Raw genomic sequence first — 26,087 nt, 5'->3', positions numbered from 1 at the left:
ACAGTAATGTATAGATGCCACTGTATTCTAACATCATGTATAGATGCCACTGTATTCTAACATCATGTATAGATGCCACTGTATTCTAACAGTAATGTATAGATGCCACTGTATTCTAACATCATGTATAGATGCCACTGTATTCTTCTAATACTAATGGGGTGATATCTTTTTTCCTCAGAGGAAGCTGAAGAAGGAAGTTTCTGCTCAGAGTACATACTTGAACATAAAGCTAGGAGAGAAGAGAGTTCCTCAGAGAGTCCAGTATCCAGTCACCGGAAGGTTCTGATGCTGATCTTCCTAAGGCTGTGCGTGCACTACTTTTGTGCACAATATAGGGACTAGGGTGCCATCTGGGACTTGGCCGATTGGCTCTTCAATCAATCTACTGACGCATTCAATGCATTATAACTTCAGGAAAATCAGGATCATTAGGAGATGATCAGAATACATGATACTGCATCAGAACAGCTTCATACTGCATCAGAACAGCTTCATACTGCATCAGAACAGCTTCATACTGCATCAGAACAGCTTCATACTGCATCAAAACAGCTTCATACTGCATCAGAACAGCTTCATACTGCAATAGAACAGGTCATACTGCATCAGAACAGCGTCATACTGCATCCGAACAGGTCATACTGCATTGGAACAGCTTCATACTGCATCAGAACAGCTTCATACTGCATTGGAACAGCTTCATACTGCATCAGAATAGCTTCATACTGCATCAGAACAGCTTCATACTGCATCAGAACAGCTTCATACTGCATCAGAACAGCTTCACACTGCATCAGAACAGCTTCATACTGCATCAGAACAGCTTCATATTGCATCAAAACAGCTTCATACTGCATCAGAACAGCTTCATACTGCATCAGAACAGGTCATACTGCATCAGAACAGCTTCATACTGCATCAGAACAGCTTCATACTGCATCAGAACAGCTTCATACTGCATCAGAACAGCTTCATACTGCAATAGAACAGCTTCATACTGCATCAGAACAGGTCATACTGCATCAGAACAGCTTCATACTGCATCAGAACAGGTCATACTGCATCAGAACAGCTTCATACTGCATCAGAACAGCGTCATACTGCATCAAAACAGCTTCATACTGCAATAGAACAGCTTCATACTGCATCAGAACAGGTCATACTGCAATAGAACAGGTCATACTGCATCAGAACAGGTCATACTGCATCAGAACAGGTCATACTGCATCAGAACAGGTCATACTGCATCAGAACAGGTCATACTGCATCAGAACAGGTCATACTGCATCAGAACAGGTCATACTGCATCAGAACAGGTCATACTGCAATAGAACGGCTTCAGAATACATTATTCCTACAGGCTCTAAGTAAAGTTGTACCAATCAGGATGTTTGTATTAAAGGGTACACACTGTATAATCTCTGTTCCATAACAATGACCTCCCTGCCTATTGTTTAATGCTCTGTATGAAGCTGTTTGTGTTTCAAAAGGAAAGGAAGGAGACTGTTCATGTGAGTTTCACTTTATACCCTCACGTTAGGCCCTCACCACACATTCTTCCTGACAGGCTAGGGTTTCACGCTCAAATGGCACCCTATTCCCTATGTAGTGCACTACTGTTGACCAGGGTCCATATGGGCTCTGGTCTAAAGTAGTGCACTATAATAGAAGGAATAGGGTGACATTTGGGACACCTACGAGACATTTTTCACGCTTATTCTAGGAAACAGTTCAAATCTTATCAAAGATCATGTCTACGATACATCACTGAGCAGTTTCACACAACCCCACATACTGTAAGCACACATAAATATTGAATGCCGTTGGTAAATATGTGGATAATACCTAAATAAAATGGCACACTGGTTCTATAAATAGGGCACTACTTTTGTCCAGGGCCCATTTCAGACAAACCTCTTTATCTGACAGTTGTGGCTGCTTGCGTGATGTATTATTGTCTCTACCTTCTTGCCCTTTGTGCTGTTGTCTGTGCCCAATAATGTTTGTACCATGTTTTGTGCTGCTACCATGCTGTGTTGTCATGTTGTGTTGCTACCATGCTGTGTTGTCATGTTGTGTTGCTACCATGCTGTGTTGTCATGTTGTGTTGCTACCATGCTGTGTTGTCATGTTGTGTTGCTACCATGCTGTGTTGTCATGTTGTGTTGCTACCATGCTGTGTTGTCATGTTGTGTTGCTACCATGCTGTGTTGTCATGTTGTGTTGCTACCATGCTGTGTTGTCATGTTGTGTTGCTGCCATGCTGTGTTGTCATGTTGTGTTGCTACCATGTTGTGTTGCTACCATGCTGTGTTGTCATGTTGTGTTTCTACCATGCTGTGTTGCCATGTTGTGTTGCTACCATGTTGTGTTGTCATGTTGTGTTGCTGCCATGCTGTGTTGTCATGTTGTGTTTCTACCATGTTGTGTTGCCATGTTGTGTTGCTGCCATGTTGTGTTGTCATGTTGTGTTGCTAATTTGAATTGAGGGTGGGACCCTCATTTTAAGGAGGGGGGTGTCACGGCTCCCCCTGCAGGCAGAGGAGGGTCGTTAGTGATTGGAGCCACCTGGGCTCAGGGTATTTAACAAACTGCTCCACTAACCTCTCTGTCTGACTCCTTGCTTCGTTTGCGCTCTCTCTCTCTCTCTCTCTCTCTCTCTCTCTCTCTCTCTCTCTCTCTCTCTCTCTCTCTCTCTCTCTCTCTCTCTCTCTCTCTCCTCCAGGTATGATCCTGTTTTGTTTGTTCCTTTGTAGATATATTTAGTTTCCACTCAGTCATATTCACGCATCCATGCACCTTACATACACCTTACATTATGACATTTCCACACCTCATTCCTTTTTCTTTGTTTATAGTTAATAGTTTTGTTTTATAATAAAGAACCTTTTGAATTGGCCTATACCGGTTGTTGATGTCCTCTCATTTTTGCCACAGGCTATGAGCCGGCCTGTGACACTACCATGTTGTGTTTCTGCCATGTTGTGTTGCTACCATGTTGTGTTGCTACCATGCTGTGTTGCTACCATGTTGTGTTGCTACCATGCTGTGTTGTCATGTTGTGTTGCTACCATGCTGTGTTGTCATGTTGTGTTGCTACCATGCTGTGTTGTCATGTTGTGTTGCTACCATGTTGTGTTCCTACCATGTTGTGTTGCTGCCATGTTGTGTTGCTACCATGCTGTGTTGTCATGTTGTGTTGCTACCATGCTGTGTTGTCATGTTGTGTTGCTACCATGTTGTGTTCCTACCATGTTGTGTTGCTGCCATGTTGTGTTGCTACCATGTTGTGTTGCTACCATGTTGTGTTGCTGCCATGTTGTGTTGCTGCCATGTTGTGTTTCTACCATGTTGTGTTGCTGCCATGTTGTGTTGCTACCATGTTGTGTTGCTACCATGTTGTGTTGCTGCCATGTTGTGTTGCTGCCATGCTGTGTTGTCATGTTGTGATGCTACCATGTTGTGTTGCTACCATGCTGTGTTGTCATGTTGTGTTGCTACCATGTTGTGTTGCTACCATGCTGTGTTGTCATGTTGTGTTGCTACCATGCTGTGTTGTCATGTGTTGCTGCCTTATGTTGTTGTCTTAGGTCTCTCTATATGTAGTGTTGTGTTGTCTCTCTTGTCGTGATGTGTATTTTGTCCTATATTTTTATTTTAAGTCCCCCGTCCCCGCAGGAGGCCTTTTGCCTTTTGGTAGGCCGTCATTGTAAATAAGAATTTGTAATTAAATGACTTGCCCAGTTAAGTAAAGGTTAAATAACATCTCCACCGTGATAGAGGTGTTGCTGATGGTCTCTCCGCTCCATCATTGGTTCTGAGTGTTATCACTGCAGCACCAAATATGTTCCAATCAACATTGTCACTGATGACGTCAAAACGGGTAAAATCTCACCAAATCAGCATTTTCATTATGACTAATCATTTCATTGTTGTACTTTGGGCGTTTCTCTCTCTCTCTCTCTCTCTCTCTCTCTCTCTTTATATTCACTTTGCATATTTTCCGTTGTTATTGGAATGTATTTTAGCAGATTAATATACTGTATAGGCAGGCTACTTGCCTGGGCGGTTTGGGATTACTGGTACTAAGGCACATAAGGCGTACGTATCAGAGCACGATCTCAAACTCTTTCCGAAACACTTGGCAATATAAAAGTCTGATGAAGATTATTTTGGAGGTACATTTTTTTTTGTCTTGACATCATGAGTCTCAGCCTGTTGACATTTCTCTGTCTCGGTCTTTACCTCCCAGTGTGGAATGGTGAGTTCTTTTCAAATATGATACAAGACATTTTTTTTAAAAGACTAGATTTAGTCAATGCAGAGTTAGTTTTTTAGTTGTATTGTGTTGTTGGGACTGTAGGTGTTAGGAGGTGAACCTCTACTTCTGGATGATGTGGAGCTGTATAGGATACAAGCTCAGCAACAGCAGAGAGTGAATCTGACCTTTCCCCTTTCTCCTTCTTGATCCCCCTCTCTCTCTCTCTCTCTGCTGCTCTCTACCTCTCTCTCTCTCTCTCCCTCTCTCTCTGCTGCTCTCTACCTCTCTCTCTCTCTCTCCCTCTCTGCTGCTCTCTACCTCTCTCTCTCTGCTGCTCTCTACCTCTCTCTCTCTCTCTCTGCTGCTCTCTACCTCTCTCTCTCCCTCTCTCTCTGCTGCTCTCTACCTCTCTCTCTCTCTCTCCCTCTCTGCTGCTCTCTACCTCTCTCTCTCTGCTGCTCTCTACCTCTCTCTCTCTCTCTCTGCTGCTCTCTACCTCTCTCTCTCTCTCTTTCTGCTGCTCTCTACCTCTCTCTCTCTCTCCCTCTCTCTCTGCTGCTCTCTACCTCTCCCTCTCTCTCTTTCTGCTGCTCTCTACCTCTCTCTCTCTCTCTCTCTCCCTCTCTTTCTGCTGCTCTCTACCTCTCCCTCTCTCTCTCTCTTTCTGCTGCTCTCTACCTCTCTCTCTCTCTCCCTCTCTTTCTGCTGCTCTCTACCTCTCTCTCTCTCTCTCTCTCTCTGTATCCGCCTCTCTCCCGCCTCTCTCCCCAGCGCTGAGGGTCACCCAGCCGTACCGTGTGGTCGGTTTTCATGGCGAGGTGGAGTTGTTCTGCTCCTACCACCACACAGGGAGACATGAACCAGAGGAACTATGGGTCACTCTGTACCGGGGGATGTACAGGGAGGGGAAGCAAAAGGTGTGCACCTCCTCCTTCACCCGCAACCAGACATCCTTCCAGGTGGAGGGAGAGAGGGAGGTGCGTTGTCGGGGCCAGTTAAGGCCAGGCAGGGTGAACCTGACTGTTTCTGGTCTCCGGGGTAACGACACTGACCTGTACCACTGTGGCATAGAGGTCATGTACCCTCCGCCATACCTCAGGACGTTTGGAAATGGTACTCTCCTCTACATACCAGGTAAGTCTGTATACTACTATATAATGAGATAAAACATTCTTAGGCGTATAACTGTGTGACTGTGTATGAAGCTGTAACATGGGCTTTTGAAGTTGATGGGAGATTTGTGGGAAAATTCTAGTTACAGGTGTATATTTTATGTTAGAATTCAGTGAAAGAAAAAGATTTTGTTTAATCTCTGATTTCTTTAATAACCTTTTACTACAGTGGGTTAAATCAGAATGACACAGAGGGTGTCCTCCTGGTTGTCTTAAACAAATCTACTTGGAAACAAGCGTATACACCTCAAACACATGGTTATGGGCTTAACAAAAAGAAGACACTTGTACCATGTCAGATATAGAGTTTAAATGTATTACATTTTGAGTTTGCATCACAATATTACACTTTATATACATCACAGAAGACTGAAATATAACAAAACCGTTTGACATAGAAACACCAGATTTTCGGCATTAAAAAAAATAAATAAATAAACGATTGATTATGATAAATATGAATAACATTCCACCCATGAGGCCAAAGAGGGTGCTTTTGGGTCATTGACTGCAGGAAAAGGTCTACAGTAATGAAACTGAGTCTGTATGTTTGACTTTCTGTAGAGGAACCAAACTGCTCCTTGCCAGAGGCCCAGAGAACAAGCGATATGGGAGAAACATCAGTCAAAGTAGCTCTAGCAGGACTGGTCACAGCCAGCATACTAATGGTCATCTCCGTTATCGCCTTTCTCCTTTACCAGGTAAGGCATTACAAAACAACCTCTGTTTTAACATGGATCACTCCTTGATACCGTTACACGTCCGTTTTGTTCAAATTCTCGACCAACGTTAACCTAATGACAAAAGTTATTTTGGTCGAGAGGCACTACTGTAGATATGTCCTTTTGTAGTTTTCTCCACCGAGTACAGAAACTTTTCACACCCCTTGACTTTTTCCTCATTTCTGATGTTACAGTCTGAATTTAAAATGGATTAAGTGTAGATGTTTTGTCACTGGCCCACACACAATACCCCATAATGTCGAAGTGGAATTATGTTTTTAGACATTTTTGAACATTTAAAGCTGAAATGTATTGAGTCAATAAGTATTCAAGCCCTTTTTGTTATGGTAAGGAGCCTAAATAAGTTCAGGAGTAAAAATGTGCTTAACAAGTCACATAATAAGTTGCATGGACTCACTCTGTGTGCAATAATAGTGTTTAACATCTCTGTACCCCACACATACAACTATCTGTGAGGTCCCTCAGTCCAGCAGTGAATTTCAAACACAGATTCAACCACAAAGACCAGGGAGGTTTTCCAATGCAAAGAAGGGCACCTATTGTTAGATGGGTAAAATAAAAAAAGCAAACATTGAATATCCCTTTGAGCATTGGTGAAGTCATTAATTACACTTTGGATGGTGTATCAATACACCCAGTCACTACAAATATACAGGCATCCTTCCTAACTCAGTTGCCGGAGAGGAAGGAAACCGCTCAGGGATTTCACCATGAGGCCAATGTTGAATTTCAAACAGTTACAGAGTTTAATGGCTGTGATAGGAGAACTGAGGATGGATCAACAACATTGTAGTTACTCCACAATTCTAACCTAAATGACAGAGTGAAAAGAAGGAAGCCTGTAAAGAATACAAATATTACAAAACATGCATCTTGTTTGCAACAAGGCACTAAAAATAAAACTGCAAAAATATAGGCAAAGCAATTCACTTTTTGTCCTGAATATAACATGCTATGTTTGGGGCAAATCCAATATATTTCTGAGTACCACTCTCCATATTTTCAAGCATATTTTTTTTTATTTTACCTTTATTTAACTTGGCAAGTCAGTTAAGAACAAATTCTTATTTACAATGACGGCCGAGGAACAGTGGGTTAACTGCCTTGTTCAGGAGCAGAACAACAGTTTTTACCTTGTCAGGTCAGGGATTCGATCTAGCAACCTTTCGGTTACTGGTCCAAAGCTCTAACCACTAGGCTACCTGCCGCCCGCAGCATAGTGGTGGCTACATCACGTTATGGGTATGCTTGTAATCGTTAAGGACTGGGGAGTTTTCAGGATTAAAAAGAAACGGAATGGAGCAAAATCCTAGAGGAAAACCTGGAAGTCTGCTTTGATGAATACACCTTTCAGCAGGACAATAACCTAAAACACAAGACCACATCTACACTGGAGTTTCTTACCAAGACAGTGAATGTTCCTGAGTGGCCGAGTTACAGTTTTGACTTAAATCTACTTGAAAATGGTCGTCTAGCAATGATCCAGGTGTGGAAAGCTCTTAAGAGACTTTACCCATGACAAATCCCAGCTGTAATGGCTGAACTTTTGAACATCTTGGCCATGTTCTGTTATAATCTCCACCCGGCACAGCCAGAAGAGAACTGGCCTCCACTCATTAGCCTGGTTCCTCTCTAGGTTTCTTCCTAGGTTCTGGCCTTTCTAGGGAGTTTTTCCTAGCCACCGTGCTTCTACACCTGCATTGCTTGCTGTTTGGGGTTTTAGGCTGGGTTTCTGTACAGCACTTTGAGATATCAGCTGATGTAAGAAGGGCTATATAAATACATTTGATTTGATTTGATTTAAAGGTTCTTCTACAAAGTATTGACTCAGGGGTGTGAATATGTCTAGTTCATGTTGGTTCAACGGTCATTGAAATGACATGGAAACAATGTTGATTCAACCAGTGTAGGAAGTATGGTTGCGTTAATCTTTAGCAGACAGTCGTGTTCTTTTGATGAATGTATTTGCAATTTTGACGGTGTAAAATATAGTTTAGATGAATGTATTTGTGTTTTGAGAGGGCAACTACATTTTGAAAATGCATTTAGTGTTTTGCAACAGAGTTCTGTGTCTTGTAGATTCTGGTTTTGAAAAAAATCGACAACATTGCTAAAAAAAAAAAATACTTGAGAAAACCTGTAATAGATATAATAATATATTTTGACCTATTTACCGTCTAGGTTCTACAGAGGAAAAGAAGGTTTGGAGGAATAACACCAATGATTTCACAGAATGACGGAAGATTTGGTTATGGAAACTTCCAATGAAGAATTTTCATCAATTGTCTGCATCACCCCCACATGATCACTACACAGGTGCACCTTGTGCTGGGGGACAATAAAATGCCACTAAAACGTGCAGTTTTTGTCACACAACACAATGGCCACAGAAGTCTCAAGTTTTGACGGATGAGTGCAGGATTGTCCACCGGAGCTGTTGCCAGAGAATGTAATGTTAATTTCTCTGCCATAAGCCACCTCCAACGTCGTTTTAGAGAATTTGGCAGTACGTTCAACCGGCCTCACAACCGCAGACCACATGTAACCACGCCAGCCCAGGACTTTCTGATTGGCGGGCCTGGCTCCCCAGTGGGTGGGCCTATGTCTTCCCAGACCCACCCTTGGTTGCACCACTGCCCAGTCATGTGAAATCCATAGATTAGGGCCTAACGAATTAATTTCAATTGACTGATTTCCTTATATGAACTGTAACGCAGTAAAATCGTTGATAAAAAAAAATACATATATATTTAACGATGAAATTGTTGCATGTTGCGTTTCTATTTTTTTTATAATAGTTAATAAACCAATTCCAAACCTCTCTGACAATACCAGCCAGTTTTCAGTTTCCCCCTCCCCACTCAGACCACTCCCAGACAGTCTTAGCAAAATTCTTGCTTGAGAAATTGTTCTTAGCTAAGAAGCTATATTTGTTTCTCTTTGACAGTTTTAATTGAAACAAATCACAGTAAGGTACTTAACTGTTACCAAGAAATAATTAGATAAAAATGTCTGTGTTGGACCGTTAAGGATTCTAGTTGTAAGTGTCCTACAGGTTAGAGATTTAGAATGTGATTTAGAATGTGATTTAGAATGAGATTTAGAATGTGATTTAGAATGAGATTTAGAATGTGATTTAGAATGAGATTTAGAATGTGATTTAGAATGTGATTAACAATGTGATCAATGGTTTGAGAACTTTTCATGATTCATTTCTGTCTTAGTCAATAGGATTTCTTATAATGTTAAATAAATGTTTCTACTATTGTGACATCTCTAGAGATAGGGTCTCTGTATTATCATGGGACGGCAGGTAGCCTAGTAACCGGAAGGACTAATAACCGAAAGGTTGCAAGATCGAATCCCTGAGCTGACAAGGTAAAAATCTGTTGTTCTGCCCCTGAACAAGGCAGCTAACCCCACTGTTCCTAGGCTGTCATTGTAAATAAGAATTTGTTCTTTAACTGATTTGCCTAGTTAAACAAAGGCAAAATTTAAAACATTTCAAATCAGAGAGGATCGGTGTTGGAATAACTCGAGGTTAGGGTTAATCATAAGGGTAGCAGTGTGGTTAAGGTTTACATTTTAAGAAGATACATACTTCTTGTTTAACTAGGGCAAGTCAGTTAAAGAACAAATTCTTATTTACAATGACAGGAACAGTGGGTTAACTGCCTTGTTCAGGGGCAGAACGACAGATTTTTACCTTGTCGGCTCAGGGATTTGATATAGCAACTTTTCAGTTACTGGCCCAACGCTCTAACCACTAGGCTACCCGCCGCCCCGGGGTTTATGACTATTGTGGCTGGGTTAACTAGTGACAACCCTCTCATTCATTTAAGTGTTAAATAAATTAGACTCGTATTGTACTGCTCAATTAATACACTTGCCCCCCCATCCCCAAAACATGTGTAAATATTGGACTATAAATTGTGCCTTCCTGTATTATACTGATGCTAAAATGTTTATTCTATTCTACTGAGATACTTACTTTGTGGTCGTATTCTTATCTTGTATTAGTTCTTATTGTTGTTGATATGTCCAGAAGCATTTAGTTGGACGATGTGTAGCATCCGTACATATGACTAATAAAACGTGAAAACTTAAAAGCACCCTGGAATGATTCAAGAAGAAACGTTAAGACTGTTCTGGAATGGCCAGCGTTGAGTCCAGCTCTGTATCACATCCATAACCTTCCACGATATGTGTTCTGGAATGGCCAGCGTTGAGTCCTAGATCTGTATCACATCCATAACCTTCCACGATATGTGTTCTGGAATGGCCAGCGTTGAGTCCTAGATCTGTATCACATCCATAACCTTCCACGATATGTGTTCTGGAATGGCCAGCGTAGAGTCCAGATCGGTATCACATCCATAACCTTCCATGAGGTCTGAAAACAGCAGTTGTTAGAGTGCACCGGCAGTTATCTTGGCCATGGACTGTGCAACCAAACTCCGGAGTGCCAATAATTTTGTCCATGCCATTTTTCTTTAAGTTTACAATTTTAATTTAGAAAATAAGTAAAAAAAAAAAAAAATGTGTTTTTCAATTTCAATTAATTTCTTTGAAGAAAGAGGGAATAATTTAAGAAATGTGCAAGGGTGCCAATATATTTGGCTGCAACTGTATCTCTATTTCAACAATATTTAAACTTAAGAGTCTATTGACGCACCTGTATAATTGTATTCTACAAAAATCCCAATCAAAATGTGTCTGTTTAAGCTAGAGATATTTTTTTGTTGTTGTATGGGCTCCGTCTCAATCCACCACAATCGCTTATGTCGGCCTTCCACTTCTACGGTGGAAAGTGGTTTGGCCTACAAACTATGCCCACTCTATGGAAAGATTAGACTCTCACCAACACGATGGTGTTTTACGTTTTGCTCTACAACCCCCAAAAGCCACCCGGGACTAGTCTGAAGGTAACCCGGTACCGGCCCCACAGGACTAGTCTGAAGGTAACCCGGTACCGGCCCCACAGGACTAGTCCGAAGGTAACCCGGTACCGGCCCCACGGGACTAGTCTGAAGGTAACCCGGTACCGGCCCCACAGGACTAGTCCGAAGGTAACCCGGTACCGGCCCCACAGGACTAGTCTGAAGGTAACCCGGTACCGGCCCCACAGGACTAGTCTGAAGGTAACCCGGTACCGGCCCCACAGGACTAGTCTGAAGGTAACCCGGTACCGGCCCCACAGGACTAGTCTGAAGGTAACCCGGTACCGGCCCTGTGTATTTATACCTGCGTTTTGTGTTTGTCTGTTGCCAGTTCGTCTTGTCCTACCAGCGTGTTCCCTGTGCTTTAGTTTTTCATTAGTCTTTCCAGTTCTGACCTTTCGTGATCCTGTATCTGCCTGACTCGGATTTGGATTAAGCCTCTTTGCCTGCCTTGACTTACCTTTCGCCTGCCATCCTGTTGGTCCCGTGTAGCTCAGCTGGTAGAGCATGGTATTTGCAACGCCAGGGTTGTGGGTTCAATTCCCACGGGGGGCCAGTATGGGGAAAAAAAAAAGAAATGTATGCATTCACTACTGTAAGTCGCTCTGGATAAGCGCGTCTGCTAAATGACTAAAATGTCCTGTACCTGCTTGACTCCGATTTGGATTATGACTCTTTGCCTGACTTGACTTACCTTTCGCCTGCCCCTTGAACTATAATAAACTTGGAGACTTGTAAGATTCTCATCCTGAGTCGTGATAATAGGCTATTGGTTACTGTGTATCTGGGTCTTATCCTGAGTTGTGATAATAGGCTATTGGTTACTGTGTATCTGGGTCTTATCCTGAGTCGTGGTAATAGGCTATTGGTTACTGTGTATCTGGGTCTTATCCTGAGTTGTGATAATAGGCTATTGGTTACTGTGTATCTGGGTCTCAGCCTGAGTCGTGGTAATAGGCTATTGGTTACTGTGTATCTGGGTCTCAGCCTGAGTCGTGGTAATAGGCTATTGGTTACTGTCTAAAACTGTAAAGGGTACAGCCTCAGTGTTCACTGTAAACACACACCGGAAGTTGCAACAATTTCTCACAACTTTGAAGTTTTTCGCTCACAAGACCTCAAATTTGTTCAGCCCTTACCAAAAAAAAAGTCCTACAGGAATACTGCAGAATATATATCCTGCAGGAATACAGCAGAATATATATCCTGCAGGAATACAGTAGGATGTCCTACAGGATTTCCGTGGCACCACTTTCCTGCAGGATCCTGTAGGAATCATGCAGATAGGCAAGTCCTTCAGGATTTATTTGAGGACTATCGGAATTGTCTTACACCAAAATGGCCCCAAAATCCTGTGGGATATCCTGTAGGTCGGGTAATTCCACAAGATTTCCAGGGCGGCCATTTTCCTGTAGGACAACCTGCTGGATTCCTTTCTCATCCTTCAGAGAGTTTCATGTAGGACAATCCATATTCTTTCAAAAGAATGGATAGATTGTACAAGATATACATTTACCTTTTTGTCATTTTAGCAGACACTCTTATCCAGAGCAACTTACAGTAGTGAATGCATACATTTCATTAAAAACAATTTTTTACATTATTTTCTCCGTACTGGCCCCCCGTGGGAATCGAACCCACAACTCTGGCATTGCAAACACCATGCTCTACCAACTGAGCTACAGGGAAGAGAGAGAGAGATATATATATAAATTGCATGGAAATGAAATTATCCAATGAAGCAACAGCTGACGTGTCTGATTGTCCATTTCACCAGCACTGCATAAAATATGATTCCTAGGAGAGAAATAAAAGATATTGAATAAATATGATGAAAGCATATTTTGTAACAAGTGAGAGTAATGGTGACAGAGAGTAATTGGTCCCGTGTGGCTCAGTTGGTAGAGCATGGTGTTTGCAATGCCAGGGTTGTGGGTTTGATTCCCACGGGGGACCAGTATGGAGAAGAAAAAAAAAATGTATGAAATGTATGCATTCACTACTGTAAGTCGCTCTGGATAAGAATGTCTGCTAAAATGACAAACAAAAAAATGACATGAACAGCTTATGTATATTGGTGTGAAGGGAAACAGATGTCTGTAATGGTGTTGTTGGTTTTAATATGGCCGGTACACCAACAACATCTGTGAGTATCCACGCGTGTTAGACTTTGCTTTAAAGGGAGAAATGAGAGTTTGAGACTGTGTGGGGTGTTACCTTCGCCTGCACGGCTGTCCAGTGCTGCCTTCTGTGTTCGTCTGTCTCGCTGTTGTTTACAGGCCCTGTTAACTGGAGAGGACAGGAGACAGATGAGAAGGGGTAGAGTTCACAGGATGGAACAGCAGAAACTCTCTGTGTGTGTGTGTGTGTGTGTGTGTGTGTGTGTGTGTGTGTGTGTGTGTGTGTGTTTTACATGAGGAACAGTGACAGGAAATAACAACAGTTAGGTGATACTTACCAGAAGAGTACTTACTGTCATAAAATCCAACTCAATGAAAGGGGTCATACTTAGCAATCAGCTCCCTTCAAAACACAGCCACAGCCAGGTCTTTAACCATGGCTGTGCTGAAGGTGCCACCTCTTCGGCAGGCCTGCAGCGGGGCTTTACTTCTGCCCAATGGGGTCGTCCCCTCTGACCATGGTCCTGGCTGTATTAACATAATCATACACTAATATCTTAGCTCTGTCCAATGTTAAAAGATGACACATACACTGTATGGGGAGTGCTGGGGGGAGTGCTGGGGGGAGTGCTGGGGGAGTGCTGGGGGGAGTGCTGGGGGGAGTACTGGGGGAGTGCTGTGGGGAGTGCTGGGGGAGTGTATGGGGGAGTGCTGTGGGGAGTGTATGGGGTAGTGCTGGGGGGAGTGTATGGGGGAGTGTATGGGGTAGTGCTGGGGGGAATGTATGGGGGAGTGCTGGGGGGAGTGTATGGGGTAGTGCTGGGGGGAGTGTATGGGGGAGTGTATGGGGGAGTGTATGGGGAGTGTATGGGGGAGTGTATGGGGAGTGTATGGGGGAGTGTATGGGGAGTGCTTTTGTGCTCTATAAAAGTGTGAGTTGATAGACAGCAACAATTAGGCAAACATTACCTAAACAATAATATAAGAAACACCAGTTTAACAGATACATGCAAACATTAGAGACAGACATAGAAGGACAACCAGCCAGAATGACAATGAAGGACAACCAGCCAGACAGACATAGAAGGACAACCAGCCAGACAGACATAGAAGGACAACCAGCCAGACAGAAGAGAAGGACAACCAGCCAGACAGACATAGAAGGACAACCAGCCAGACAGACATAGAAGCCCAACCAGCCAGACAGAAGAGAAGGACAACCAGCCAGACAGAAGAGAAGGACAACCAGCCAGACAGACATAGATGGACAACCAGCCAGACAGACATAGAAGAACAACCAGCTAGACAGACATAGAAGGACAACCAGCCAGACAGACAATGAAGGACAACCAGCCAGACAGACAATGACTCTCGTCCTCCCACACAACATCCCCTATTTCCCCCCCAGGTGGACTCTCGTCCTCCCACACAACATCCCCTATTTCCCCCCAGGTGGACTCTCGTCCTCCCACACAACATCCCTTATGAGTCATTTGTTGTCTTGTACAATATCACATTTTGATGGTTCCTCCTGCCACTCTATTAGCACCCACTTATCTGTAGGTTAAACATGGAACAATCATTACAATGGGTCATTGTCAATAGGGATAATTATGATATGCCTTAGACTAGGTAGCTACATTAATGTTATGTTATAGCTAGCTTTGTAAACCTCTTTAGCTTTAGTCTAATGTTAGCTAACGTTAGATAACCATGGCCTCCAACTAAGCTACTGTAATGTGACTTAAGCTAGCTACAGTAAAGTGATGTTGTTTATAGATAGATAGTTAGATAGCTAGCTAGCTAGCTAGCTAACGTTAGCGGTAAGCTAATCGTGACTAACGTTAGCCAACGTTATTTTCTAACTTACAGTGAGTGGCTAGTTATTCAATAGGGTATAAACCTACAAGTTTAATTACCCAACATATTTACTTACTTTAATTTCTGGACATTTTAGGAGTCAGGATTGTAAATTGTAGCTAGCTATGTAACTTGTCTTGGGATAGCTAGCTAGTGTAAAAATATGACCGTTAGAAGAAATGTGAACATTCCCTGTTTAGCTCTAGCTACCTTAGTCTAAACCAGGTTAAATTAAATCAGTCAGATGGCGAAGACCAAATGTAGCCAAGACAGAATCTTTATAAATAGTAATTAGCTAAGACTTTTTACATCATGTTAATTTTAATATACAGATATGTTGGTCTTTGTTCAATTAGCTAGTATGTTTTTTGGGGGATGTTAGCTAGCAAAGGTGGGGGCTAGCTAGCTAGCTAACATTAGCTAGAACAGTCATGACGCAGCTAGCCATAACTAGCTACGTTAACTAAAAGAAGAGATATAAACTGAAAATATAAATTAGCTAGCTAGCTAGTGGGGATTTCAAAATATAAAGTTATACTCAACCATTTTATTCTAAAAACAAGATTACTCTTCTTCCCTTTAGGCTAAAGCGGGAACATCTCAGAGCCTAAATGTTTAGGTGATGTTGTGGGTTTTTTTGTTCTGTCTGTCTCAACCCAGAGCCTGAATGGGTAGTAATCTGTCTCAACCCAGAGCCTGGATGGGCAGTAATCTGTCTCAACCCAGAGCCTGGATGGGCAGTAATCTGTCTCAACCCAGAGCCTGAATGGGTAGTAATCTGTCTCAACCCAGAGCCTGGATGGGCAGTAATCTGTCTCAAGCCAGAGCCTGAATGGGCAGTTATTTGTCTCAACCCAGAGCCTGAATGGGCAGTAATCTGTCTCAAGCCAGAGCCTGAATGGGCAGTTATTTGTCTCAACCCAGAACCTGAATGTGTAGGTGATGTTGGGGTGTTTTTTGTTCTGTCTGCCTCAACCCAGAGCCTGAATGGGCAGTAATCTGTCTCAACCCAGAACCTGAATGGGCAGTAATCTGTCTCAACGGGCAGTTACTTTGGCAGTGTTTCCCATTTCCCATTTTAGTCATTTAGCAGACGCTCTTATCCAGAGCGACTTACAGTAGTGAATGCATACATTTCCTACATTTTTTTTTTTTCATACTAGTCCCCCGTGGGAATTGAACCCACAACCCTGGTGTTGCAAACACCATGCTCTACCAACTGAGCCACACGGGACCACTGTTAGCAGTGACCACTGTTTTTTTATTTATACACTCCAGCCATTCTCACATACTTTGTGCCCCCTCAGATTTGTGGGGTGCATGACAGCCTGCAGCTTGTCACTGGTCATTTCGCCTTTCTTGCATGCTTTTAATTTGCTTTTGTTCAGACTCTTAGTGTATTAGGCTGTAGGCCTAGTGGAATGTATTAGACTGTAGGTAGTGGAATGTATTAGACTGTAGGTAGTGGAATGTATTAGACTGTAGGTAGTGGAATGTATTAGACTGTAGGTAGTGTAGGTAGTGGAATGTATTAGACTGTAGGTAGTGGAATGTATTAGACTGTAGGTAGTGGAATGTATTGTAGGTAGTGTAGGTAGTGGAATGTATTAGACTGTAGGTAGTGGAATGTATTGTAGGTAGTGTAGGTAGTGGAATGTATTAGACTGTAGGTAGTGTAGGTAGTGGAATGTATTGTAGGTAGTGGAATGTATTATACTATAGACCCTTCCTAAGCCATAAATGGAGATGGGGATTTGGATTTGTGGCTTTGACTTAATTCTCTGTCCAGGCCAATGACTATGACGGCGATTCTGATCTAACTGGTCACTTTAATAATGTTTACATACTGTTTTACTCATTTAATATGTATACACTGTATTCTACTGTATTTTAGTTAATGCCACTTCGACATTGCTCATCCTAATATTTATATATTTCTTAATTCCATACTTTTACTTTTAGATTTGTGTGTATTGTTGTGAATTGTTAGATACTACTGCACTGTTGGAGCTAATTCTACGTTCTACCCATATTCAGTCCAATTTTAACAAATAATATTGTATTGTAACCTATTGAGTTCATGATTTGCACAGCATAGCATACCTTCCTAGGTTAGGCCGTCAAAGATTTCTGGTCACGCTCCTACCCGGAACTTAAACCTCCAGTTCGGCGATCCTATCGGACATATTTCATGAAACACAGGAACGATTAAAGGAGAATATATTTGTTTACATAGATCCGAAGTTTAAATGTTTTCAGTTTCTCTGACATCTTCTGGTTTCGAAATTAGCCAGGGACATTTTACTATTTAATAACTTAGAAACAGTGAAAACCCATTAAATTGTCTTGTTTAGTTAGCTCTCTGGAGCAGGTTTTCCGCTTGTTACGAGGGTAGCTAGCTAGCTAGTAGCAATCAATCGCTTGCTATACATTTCACGATGGACGACAGACTATGAAATTTGACCTCCGATGTTATAAACAAATTGAAAGGTAGTTATTGCAGTTTTACAAAAATGGATATCAGTCTAACAATTTCCCTAATGCGGGGCCAGATGGGTACCGTGATAGAGAGAGCGGTTAGTGCCGCTGTTGAGACTGTGTTGGGGGAGATGCTTAGAGTCGTCGGCATTAAATTTGACGAGCTGAAGAGGGAGGTAGTTGCTAAAGAGAAAGAGGCGGAGAACATAAGACAGATGCTGGAGATATCCCGATCTCAGATGAAGACTATGCGGAAACACATGAATGCTCTGGGTGAGAACGCCCACGCTGCCACTTATCAGACCTACCGGACAGCATTCGGCCATTCTGATCCCCGCAGAATTCACGGTTCCTCCGAGGCCGCACTGTCCTCGGGTTTACCACAGCCGCCGAGAAGGATGGTTACAAACAACAACCAAATTCCCACTACAAATGGAAACTTACAGCCAAGGAATCGAGTCACCATCACCCTACCCTCTGAGAATATGGTCAGGGCCACCCAACCCTCTGATAACTTGGTCAGGGCCACCCTACCCTCTGATAACTTGGTCAGGGCCACCCAACCCTCTGATAACTTGGTCAGGGCCACCCAACCCTCTGAGAATATGGTCAGGGCCACCCAACCCTCTGATAACTTGGTCAGGGCCACCCAACCATCTGATAACTTGGTCAGGGCCACCCAGCCCTCTGATAACTTGGTCAGGGCCACCCAACCCTCTGAGAATATGGTCAGGGCCACCCAACCGTCTGATAACTTGGTCAGGGCCACCCAGCCCTCTGATAACTTGGTCAGGGCCACCCAACCCTCTGACAATATGGTAACCGTTAGGCCCACATCAACATCCTTTGACAGTCACGATGATCTGACAACTGTGATCTCCCAGACTCTGGAGGATCGGACATTGACCCCCACTAGTTCATCAGAGCATCTGGAACCTTTGAAAGGTAGAATGTCTTTTCTCAGATCTTGTCGGGTTTGTATGTGGCTATTATTCTGTGTTTGCTTGTGTATGTAAATTGGTGGCCTGACTGAATTAGTATAGCCCTCTATTCTCCCTGTGTTGGTTGACCACCATGTTACCTCTCTATCCCTCCAGAGGAGCACCCAGCCCCCCTAGACCCCGAGGTGTCTGATGAGAGCCAGAGGAGGGAGGAGGAAGAAGAGTGTCAGGCTGAGTGGACCATCATTACACAGCCACCACCAGAGACCAGCACAGACCCTGGAGACCAGCTGGTTCTCTCCCCACCCAGGACTGATGGAGCAGACTGCTCTGCCAGGAGTGTACTGCCACTCTCCCAGCCACTGTCCCAGTTCCAAGTGAAAGAGGAGGAAGCTGAGGTGGAGATCATCTGTATCAAACAGGAACCAGAGGAGGTGGAGACCCTGCTGATAAACCTGGCTGCTGAAGGCTTCGACTCTCAGGGCAACCTTTTAGACAGGCAGACTCAGGGAAACCACCTCCTGGACAGTCACAGGACAATCCCAGGCTCTCAGAGCCAGAGGGATCGGAGAGCACCCCGTCCACCACAGAACCAGAGGACCTTAGCAGAGAATACACCCTTCACCTCAGCCGACTCTTGTTCATGTGAGTTAAATCTCCCTGAGACATGGTGACTCCATAATCTACAGCCATGTCCCAAGGCAAAATACTGCTTTGTTGTGGTCACTACATTTTACATTTTTTTTTACATTTTAGTCATTTTAGCAGACGCTCTTATCCAGAGCGACTTACAGTAGTGAATACATACATTTCATACATTTTTTTCCTTTTTTCTCCGTACTGGTCCCCCGTGGGAATCGAACCCACAACCCTGGCGTTGCAAAACACCATGCTCTACCAACTGAGTCACACGGCAATAAAATAAAAATATTGTTTATCCAATCTAATGGAATGTTGTTTTCCCCTCTTCATCCTCAGATGGGCTGTCCCAGGCAGTGATGTCCACGTCAGGAGGAGTTGCTCCCAGGCCGATGGTTCGTCCGTGGCCCAAGGACCTGAGTCTGTACGAGGAGTTTAAAATTAGACGAACTGAGTTGAGGAGGAGGAACCAGACCCGTCAGAGAGAGATGGAGAAAAACCTTCCCCAGCCTCTATTAGCTGACCTGGTGAAGGAGAGACGGGAGAAGACCCGGCTCAGAGTGGCCCGCTGGAGAGCCAAGAGGAAGCTGCAGGCCTGTCTACTGACTCAGATGAACCAGACTGGACCGGGTCTGGGCCAGGGGAACAGTCTGAACAGTGGGCTGGGGAATCATAGCCAGATTAGCCACCACACACAGCACAAAACCACAGGCCCGACTCAGACACAGCAGAGGAACAGTCCTGCCGTCTCTCAATCTCAGTACAATAACAGTTTTCTGTACAACAGAAGTCACTGTGACTCTGGGGCAGGTAACATTAACTACCCTCCCATCCAGTTAAACTCCTCTTCTCTAATGCTGGGGCAACATGGAGGACACAATATGGTGGAGCACATTATGCAGCCTGCGATGACGTCATCCTCACAGCAGGGCCTCTCCCTGACAGACTCTGAGCTCTACCAGTAACAAGGGATCATGGGTATTCAAATCTTACCCTACAAGTTCTCGATTACTACTGGTTTTCTGTTCTACCTGATAATGAATTACACCCACCTGGTGTCCCAGGTCTAAATCAGTCCCTGATTACAGGGGAATCCCCCACCTGGTGTCCCAGGTCTAAATCAGTCCCTGATTAGAGGGGAATCGCCCACCTGGTGTCCCAGGTCTAAATCAGGCCCTGATTAGAGGGGAATCCCCCACCTGGTGTCCCAGGTCTAAATCAGTCCCTGATTAGAGGGGAATCCCCCACCTGGTGTCACAGGTCTAAATCAGTCCCTGATTAGAGGGGAAGAGTGGAACTGACTTTGTGGTCCACATTTGAGTTAGAGGGCAGGAGACCAACATTACAGTACCAGTGCTACTCTACCAGTACTACTCTACCAGTACCAGTTCTACTCTACCAGTGCTACTCTACCAGTACCAGTTCTACCAGTGCTACTCTACCAGTTCTACTCTACCAGTACCAGTTCTACTCTACCAGTACCAGTTCTACTCTACCAGTGCTACTCTACCAGTACCAGTTCTACCAGTGCTACTCTACCAGTTCTACTCTACCAGTTCTACTCTACCAGTTCTACTCTACCAGTACCAGTTCTACTCTACCAGTTCTACTCTACCAGTACCAGTTCTACTCTACCAGTTCTACTCTACCAGTACCAGTTCTACCAGTGCTACTCTACCAGTACCAGTTCTACTCTACCAGTACCAGTTCTACTCTACCAGTTCTACTCTACCAGTTCTACTATACCAGCACCAGTTCTACTCTACCAGTAACAATAGAGCAGAGGATGTGTTTTGTAGAGTCACTCCGTTGTATGGCACCCTATTCCCTATGTAGTGCACTACATTTGACAAAGGTTTTTATGGCTCTGGTCCAAAGTAGTGCACTATATAGGGAATAGGGTGTCATTTTCTGACACAGCCTATGCCTTCTCATGCAGGGCCAATAACATGAGATATGCGGGGACAATAACATGAGATATTTCAAGGGGAATTGTATAAATGCAAAATTATCCAAATTGCCTGTGACAAATTGATAAAAAAAAAAAGGCTTTTATTTTAGGATAACAGCCTAATAATGATAATTGAATTGCTTAAAAAAAAAAATACCTGAGAATGTTTTGATGTACAACAAAAGTCTTTATTAAAATACATTATTTATGTTAACTTGAGAAATGACTGTCCCTACATGTCTACAAATATGGAGGATAAATCCTTGTACTTGAATAACTGATCGGATCGTCATGCGTAATGCTTCTAGGTCAAACAAATGTTTTTATTTGGCAAACTTCATTGTCAATATTATTTAATCAACTGTTATTTATACCTTGTATTGCTCTGCAACTGGATTTAAATCCTGATAATATACTTCTAAGCACTATTCAGATATAGACCTATTCAATGATATACTAGGAAACTATCCCATATATTATGAATCACCTTTTTGAGTTTAGGCCTAGTCTTTGATCAGACTGATTTTTCTCTTGCTTCATTCCTCCTGTTCCTTACTTGATAGTTACATTAGCAGTGTTCAAGGTGTTTACATTAACCTGTCCAGTCATTATGGTTTTGGCAGCATTTAGAAAGTTTTGCGTAGAAAATAGATGGGACTGTTACTGTGCGTTTCCGTTGTCCATAAAAACAGCTGGATGGAATGACGTCAAACCTATAAAAAATAAAAATAAAAACACTTCGCAAAAACCGAGTGTCGAATGAAAAGAAAGTGGTTGAAGTGTTTCCATTATCCATTTGGGCAAATTGTGCATTAATAAATTGGCGATAGCCTGTATTCCTTCCCACCGATCTGTTTCATGTCTCAGGTAGCTCGCGACTGTCGTGGAAAATTGTCTTAAGAATAACACTTCTTACAAGAACTTGTAAATTCAATATAGACTTTAATACAGAGTAATAAAGCCGAGCCGGTCCGCGGACAACAACTGCCTTCCTTAGGCCCCGGCTCTGCTTTTTATGCATATACAATACATAGGTCCATCCTTTATGTAAATGAAGTAAAACCTCCTATGCGTTCTGCCACCATTTTCTTTCAACCCAATGGATAACGCCCATATCTGCTTTTAGCTCTAACATAGTAGGGGCTAGACTCCTCATATGGATATGAAAATAATGCATGCACTGCATGCTTACGCTTGGCATATATTTAGTCATGGTCATACATACAGCTTGCCTGGCCGTTGCGTGGTTCCTGCTTGGGGACGTATGGCCACCTGTTATCTCCACTCAGGGCCTGCTGCCAGTCTCCTCTTTCGCTAACTAATGTATTTCTATTTTTCTTTCCCTCAGCAAGTCTACCTTTCTCCCACATAATAACCTGTATGCTCTCCCACGGATCTGTTTCATGTCTCAGGTAGCTCGCGAGAACCTGTATTCCCTCCCACCGATCTGTTTCATGTCTCAGGTAGCTGGATGACAGAAGAAGTATTTCCCTGGTGAAGAAAAACCCCTTAATAATAATCCTACCGTAGGATTATCTGTGTCAAAAACAAGGAGGTAGGATTATCTGTGTCAAAAACAAGGAGGTAGGATTATCTGTGTCAAAGTCAAGGAGGTAGGATTATCTGTGTCAAAGTCAAGGAGGTAGGATTATCTGTGTCAAAAACAAGGAGGTAGGATTATCTGTGTCAAAAACAAGGAGGTAGGATTATCTGTGTCAAAAACAAGGAGGTAGGATTATCTGTGTCAACAGTCGAGAGAATACTTCACCAGAGTAAATACAGAGGGTTTACCACAAGATGTAAACCATTGGTAAACCTCAATAACAGGAAGAGCAGATTAGAGTGTTTCAAACAACATCTATAAAAAGCCTGTACAGTTCTGGAACAACATCCTATGGACAAGATCAACTTGTACCAGAATGAAGGGAAGAGAAGAGAATGGAACTGCTCATGATCCGAAGCATACCGCCTCATCTGTGAAGCATGGTGGAGGTAGTGTTATGACGTGGGCATGTATGGCTTCCAATGGAACTGGTTCCCTTGTATTTATTGATGACGTGACTGCTGATAAAAGCTGCAGGATGAGTTAGGGCTATATTATCTGCTCAGATTCAGCCAAATGCTTCAAATTTCATGGGACGGCGCATCACCGTGACAATGACCCTTAAAGCATACTGCGAAAGCAACCCAATACTTTTTTTTTTATGGGAAAGAAGTGGAATGTTCTGCAATGGCCAAGTCAATCACCTGACCGGGAATCCAAATGAGCATTTCACTTGCTGAAGGCAAAACGCCCCAAGAACAAGCAGGAAGTGAAGACAGCTGCAGTAAAGGCCTGGCAGAGCATCACCAGGGAAGAAACCCAGCATCTGGTGATGTCTATGTGTTCCAGACTTCAGGAAGTCATTTTTTTATATAACTAGGCAAGTCAGTTAAAGAACAAATTCTTATTTACAATGACGGCCTAGGAACAGTGGGTTAACTGCCTTGTTCAGGGGCAGAACAACAGATTATCTTGTCAGCTTTGGGATTCAATCAAGCAACCTTTCAGTTACTGGCCCAACACTCTAACCACTAGGCTACCTGCCACCCCTGGCTTTCAACCAAGTATTAAAACTCACAATTTGATTTCTGATTATGTTAATTCGTCTAATTACTTTTGAGCCCATTAAATTGGGGGGGACCACATAAAAAGTGCTGTTATTCCTACCGGTTTGGATGTAAATACCCTCCAATTATTGTTTCCTTTCAAATCCATAATGGTGGCGTACAGAGCCAAAATTATAATGACTTGGTCAATGTCCAAATATTTATAGACCGTACATTTTACGGACGCAGTATATTTTACAATAGTTATCTTTTTGTTGTTGTTTGTTTTTAGTCCCGTCCTTCAGCTACCCCCTCCCATCTATCTCCTAACACCATCCAGTCCCATCCTTCAGCTACCCCCCACCCCTCCCATCTATCTCCTAACACCATCCAGTCCCATCCTTCAGCTACCCCCCACCCCTCCCATCTATCTCCTAACACCATCCAGTTTTGATTTCTAGCTGCCATATATTTTTTAACGGTGCTGTGATGTTTGCCAAAATATCTCAACCTTTCTATTCTCAGAGTTTCTACAGATTGTAAATTAAAACGAACCTTTTTTGAGTATTATTATATGATTGATTGATTGACTATGACTTTTTAAAGTCACCCAGTAGTGCTTTTTGTGGAGTTAGCTCCAAATAAATGTTGCAATTCTTCAGCCATTCCTGAACCTGCGACCAAATCAAGCTACGTCTGGACAGCTCCCCCTGGGATCTCCTCTGACAGATTATTATTATTATTATTTTACATAAATGTGTAAAAAATAACTATTTCATAATTTCCTTAAATTCAAAAGGCACTCGCACATCTGAGCAATCTTTTTCGTTGCAGTTGCGTGGTAACAGTTGAACAAGATGAAGGAAACCTGCACGCTGCTCTTGATAGTATCAGTGATCTTTAATAAGCTTTACGTATCGGGCCTCACGGCCTTCGTCAGAGCTCTGACGAGATCTGCGGCTTCCTCGACCTTCAGCAGGAGGGAGCACCGGAGACGACAGTACTACGCCAACGAGGACAGTGATGAAGAAGAGGGCTACACAGACATGCAGCAAGTGGACATAGGTGGCACTTAGTTTATAGAAGTAACTAAATCCTATCAATGGGACGGATTAAAACCTCTGTCCTTCTACTAGCCTAATGTAACGGCTGTCGTAGAGAGGGGACCAAAGCGCAGCGTGTTGATTGCTCATGATGAATTTATTAAACAATGAAACACTAGAACAAAAAAAGAAACAAAACGAAAAGCCAACAGTTCTGTCAGGTAACAGATAACTAAACAGAAAATAACTACCCACAAATACAGGTGGAAAAAAAGAACCCTACTTAAATATGATCTCCAATTAGAGACAACGAGGACCAGCTGCCTCTAATTGGAGATTATCCCAAAAAACAACACAGAATAGAAAAACTAGAACTAAACATAGAAATACAAAACATAGAAAAACACAAAACACCCCCTGTCACGCCCGACCTACTCTACAATAGAAAATAACATCTTACTATGGTCGGGACGTGACAAGCCTAATCAGACTTGGTGGTATTCCTGAAAGTAGGTGAAGTGCTGCCAAGGGAAGTTTACTGCCACTACCTCAGCAGTGAAGAGGAAATTCAGAAACTGTTGGAGGACAGTTGAAGTTGATGATAAAACGTCTCATTTTTAAAAGTAAAAATGACCCTTAGCCTTTTTAAAAAGAAATCGATGGGCGACTTTTATATTTTTCAAAATGGCCTCAGAGGTCTGTCTCCTATTGGTCCGATTTTTGAAACTAATTTACCAATCACAATATGCTTTGTTTTTGTATTTCCATTGCGGTCCCTGAACCCATAGGATAATTTTTGGAATAAAAAAATCCAGTGTAATTGTTCTTTCTGTAAAACTGAGCCTGGGGGGCGAAGAGCCTTGTTACTGTTATTAAAAAAAACAGGTTATCTAAGTTCCCCTCCAAGGGTCTGTGCTCTCCGGTTTCCTTGGGACGTCCATACCACCTATGAAGTTGACATTTAAAACGGTCAAGGTTTGGGTTAGGTAAGGGTTATGGTTAGGGGTTAGGGTAGGGACATACCAAGTATCCCAGATAGCACTGTCTCACTTCCAAGAGTTGCTGAATTACATCTTCACTCTCACTAACAGGTGAAATTATACAATGTATAACAGCACACCATGCGCACTGCTCTACTAATGATACAACATGTAACAACTTCCAGGAGAGAACAGACGACAACGATACAATGTAACAACGATACAAATGTAACAACTTTCCTTGTAACTGCTTTAGAAAGAAGTATTAACGCTGAATTGACCTCTATTTAAACTGGACAATGGCAGGGCAGACCCCTCACATGACCACATGCCCGGTCATGTGAGAAATACCACCCAATCCATACCA

General features: G+C 42.9%; 3 protein-coding genes across 5 annotated transcripts in view; all 3 read left to right on the top strand.

Moving 5' to 3' along the window:
* LOC115161442 (T-cell-specific surface glycoprotein CD28) overlaps positions 1 to 19,303 on the top strand; it is a 38,900-nt gene extending 19,597 nt beyond the window's left edge. For 2 of the 3 annotated variants that reach the window (XM_029712432.1, XM_029712431.1), the window contains exon 4: positions 182 to 1,878. In XM_029712432.1, coding sequence (XP_029568292.1) covers positions 182 to 289 — 108 coding nt within the window. In that variant the 3' untranslated portion in view covers positions 290 to 1,878. Of the gene's footprint in view, positions 1 to 181; positions 1,879 to 19,263 lie in introns of those variants that run through there. The other variant, XM_029712434.1, reaches the window with a different exon arrangement.
* LOC115161443 (cytotoxic T-lymphocyte protein 4-like) lies at positions 3,715 to 9,458 on the top strand. Its single transcript, XM_029712435.1, has 4 exons — positions 3,715 to 4,264; positions 5,036 to 5,398; positions 6,001 to 6,137; positions 8,361 to 9,458. Exons 1-4 carry the CDS (start codon positions 4,207 to 4,209, stop codon positions 8,445 to 8,447), a joined length of 645 nt encoding a protein of 214 aa, XP_029568295.1. The 5' UTR covers positions 3,715 to 4,206; the 3' UTR covers positions 8,448 to 9,458.
* On the top strand, positions 17,216 to 20,206 carry LOC115161441 (uncharacterized). The gene is made up of 3 exons (XM_029712430.1): positions 17,216 to 18,522; positions 18,675 to 19,163; positions 19,497 to 20,206. Exons 1-3 carry the CDS (start codon positions 17,613 to 17,615, stop codon positions 20,120 to 20,122), a joined length of 2,025 nt encoding a protein of 674 aa, XP_029568290.1. The 5' UTR covers positions 17,216 to 17,612; the 3' UTR covers positions 20,123 to 20,206.
* Positions 20,207 to 26,087: the final 5,881 nt, after the last annotated feature.

The sequence above is a fragment of the Salmo trutta genome, chromosome 24, assembly GCF_901001165.1.
Source record: "Salmo trutta chromosome 24, fSalTru1.1, whole genome shotgun sequence".
Classification (NCBI taxonomy): domain Eukaryota; kingdom Metazoa; phylum Chordata; class Actinopteri; order Salmoniformes; family Salmonidae; genus Salmo; species Salmo trutta.
The sequence above is the reverse complement of the archived record's forward strand: the minus strand, read 5'-3'. Positions and strand labels throughout refer to the sequence as shown.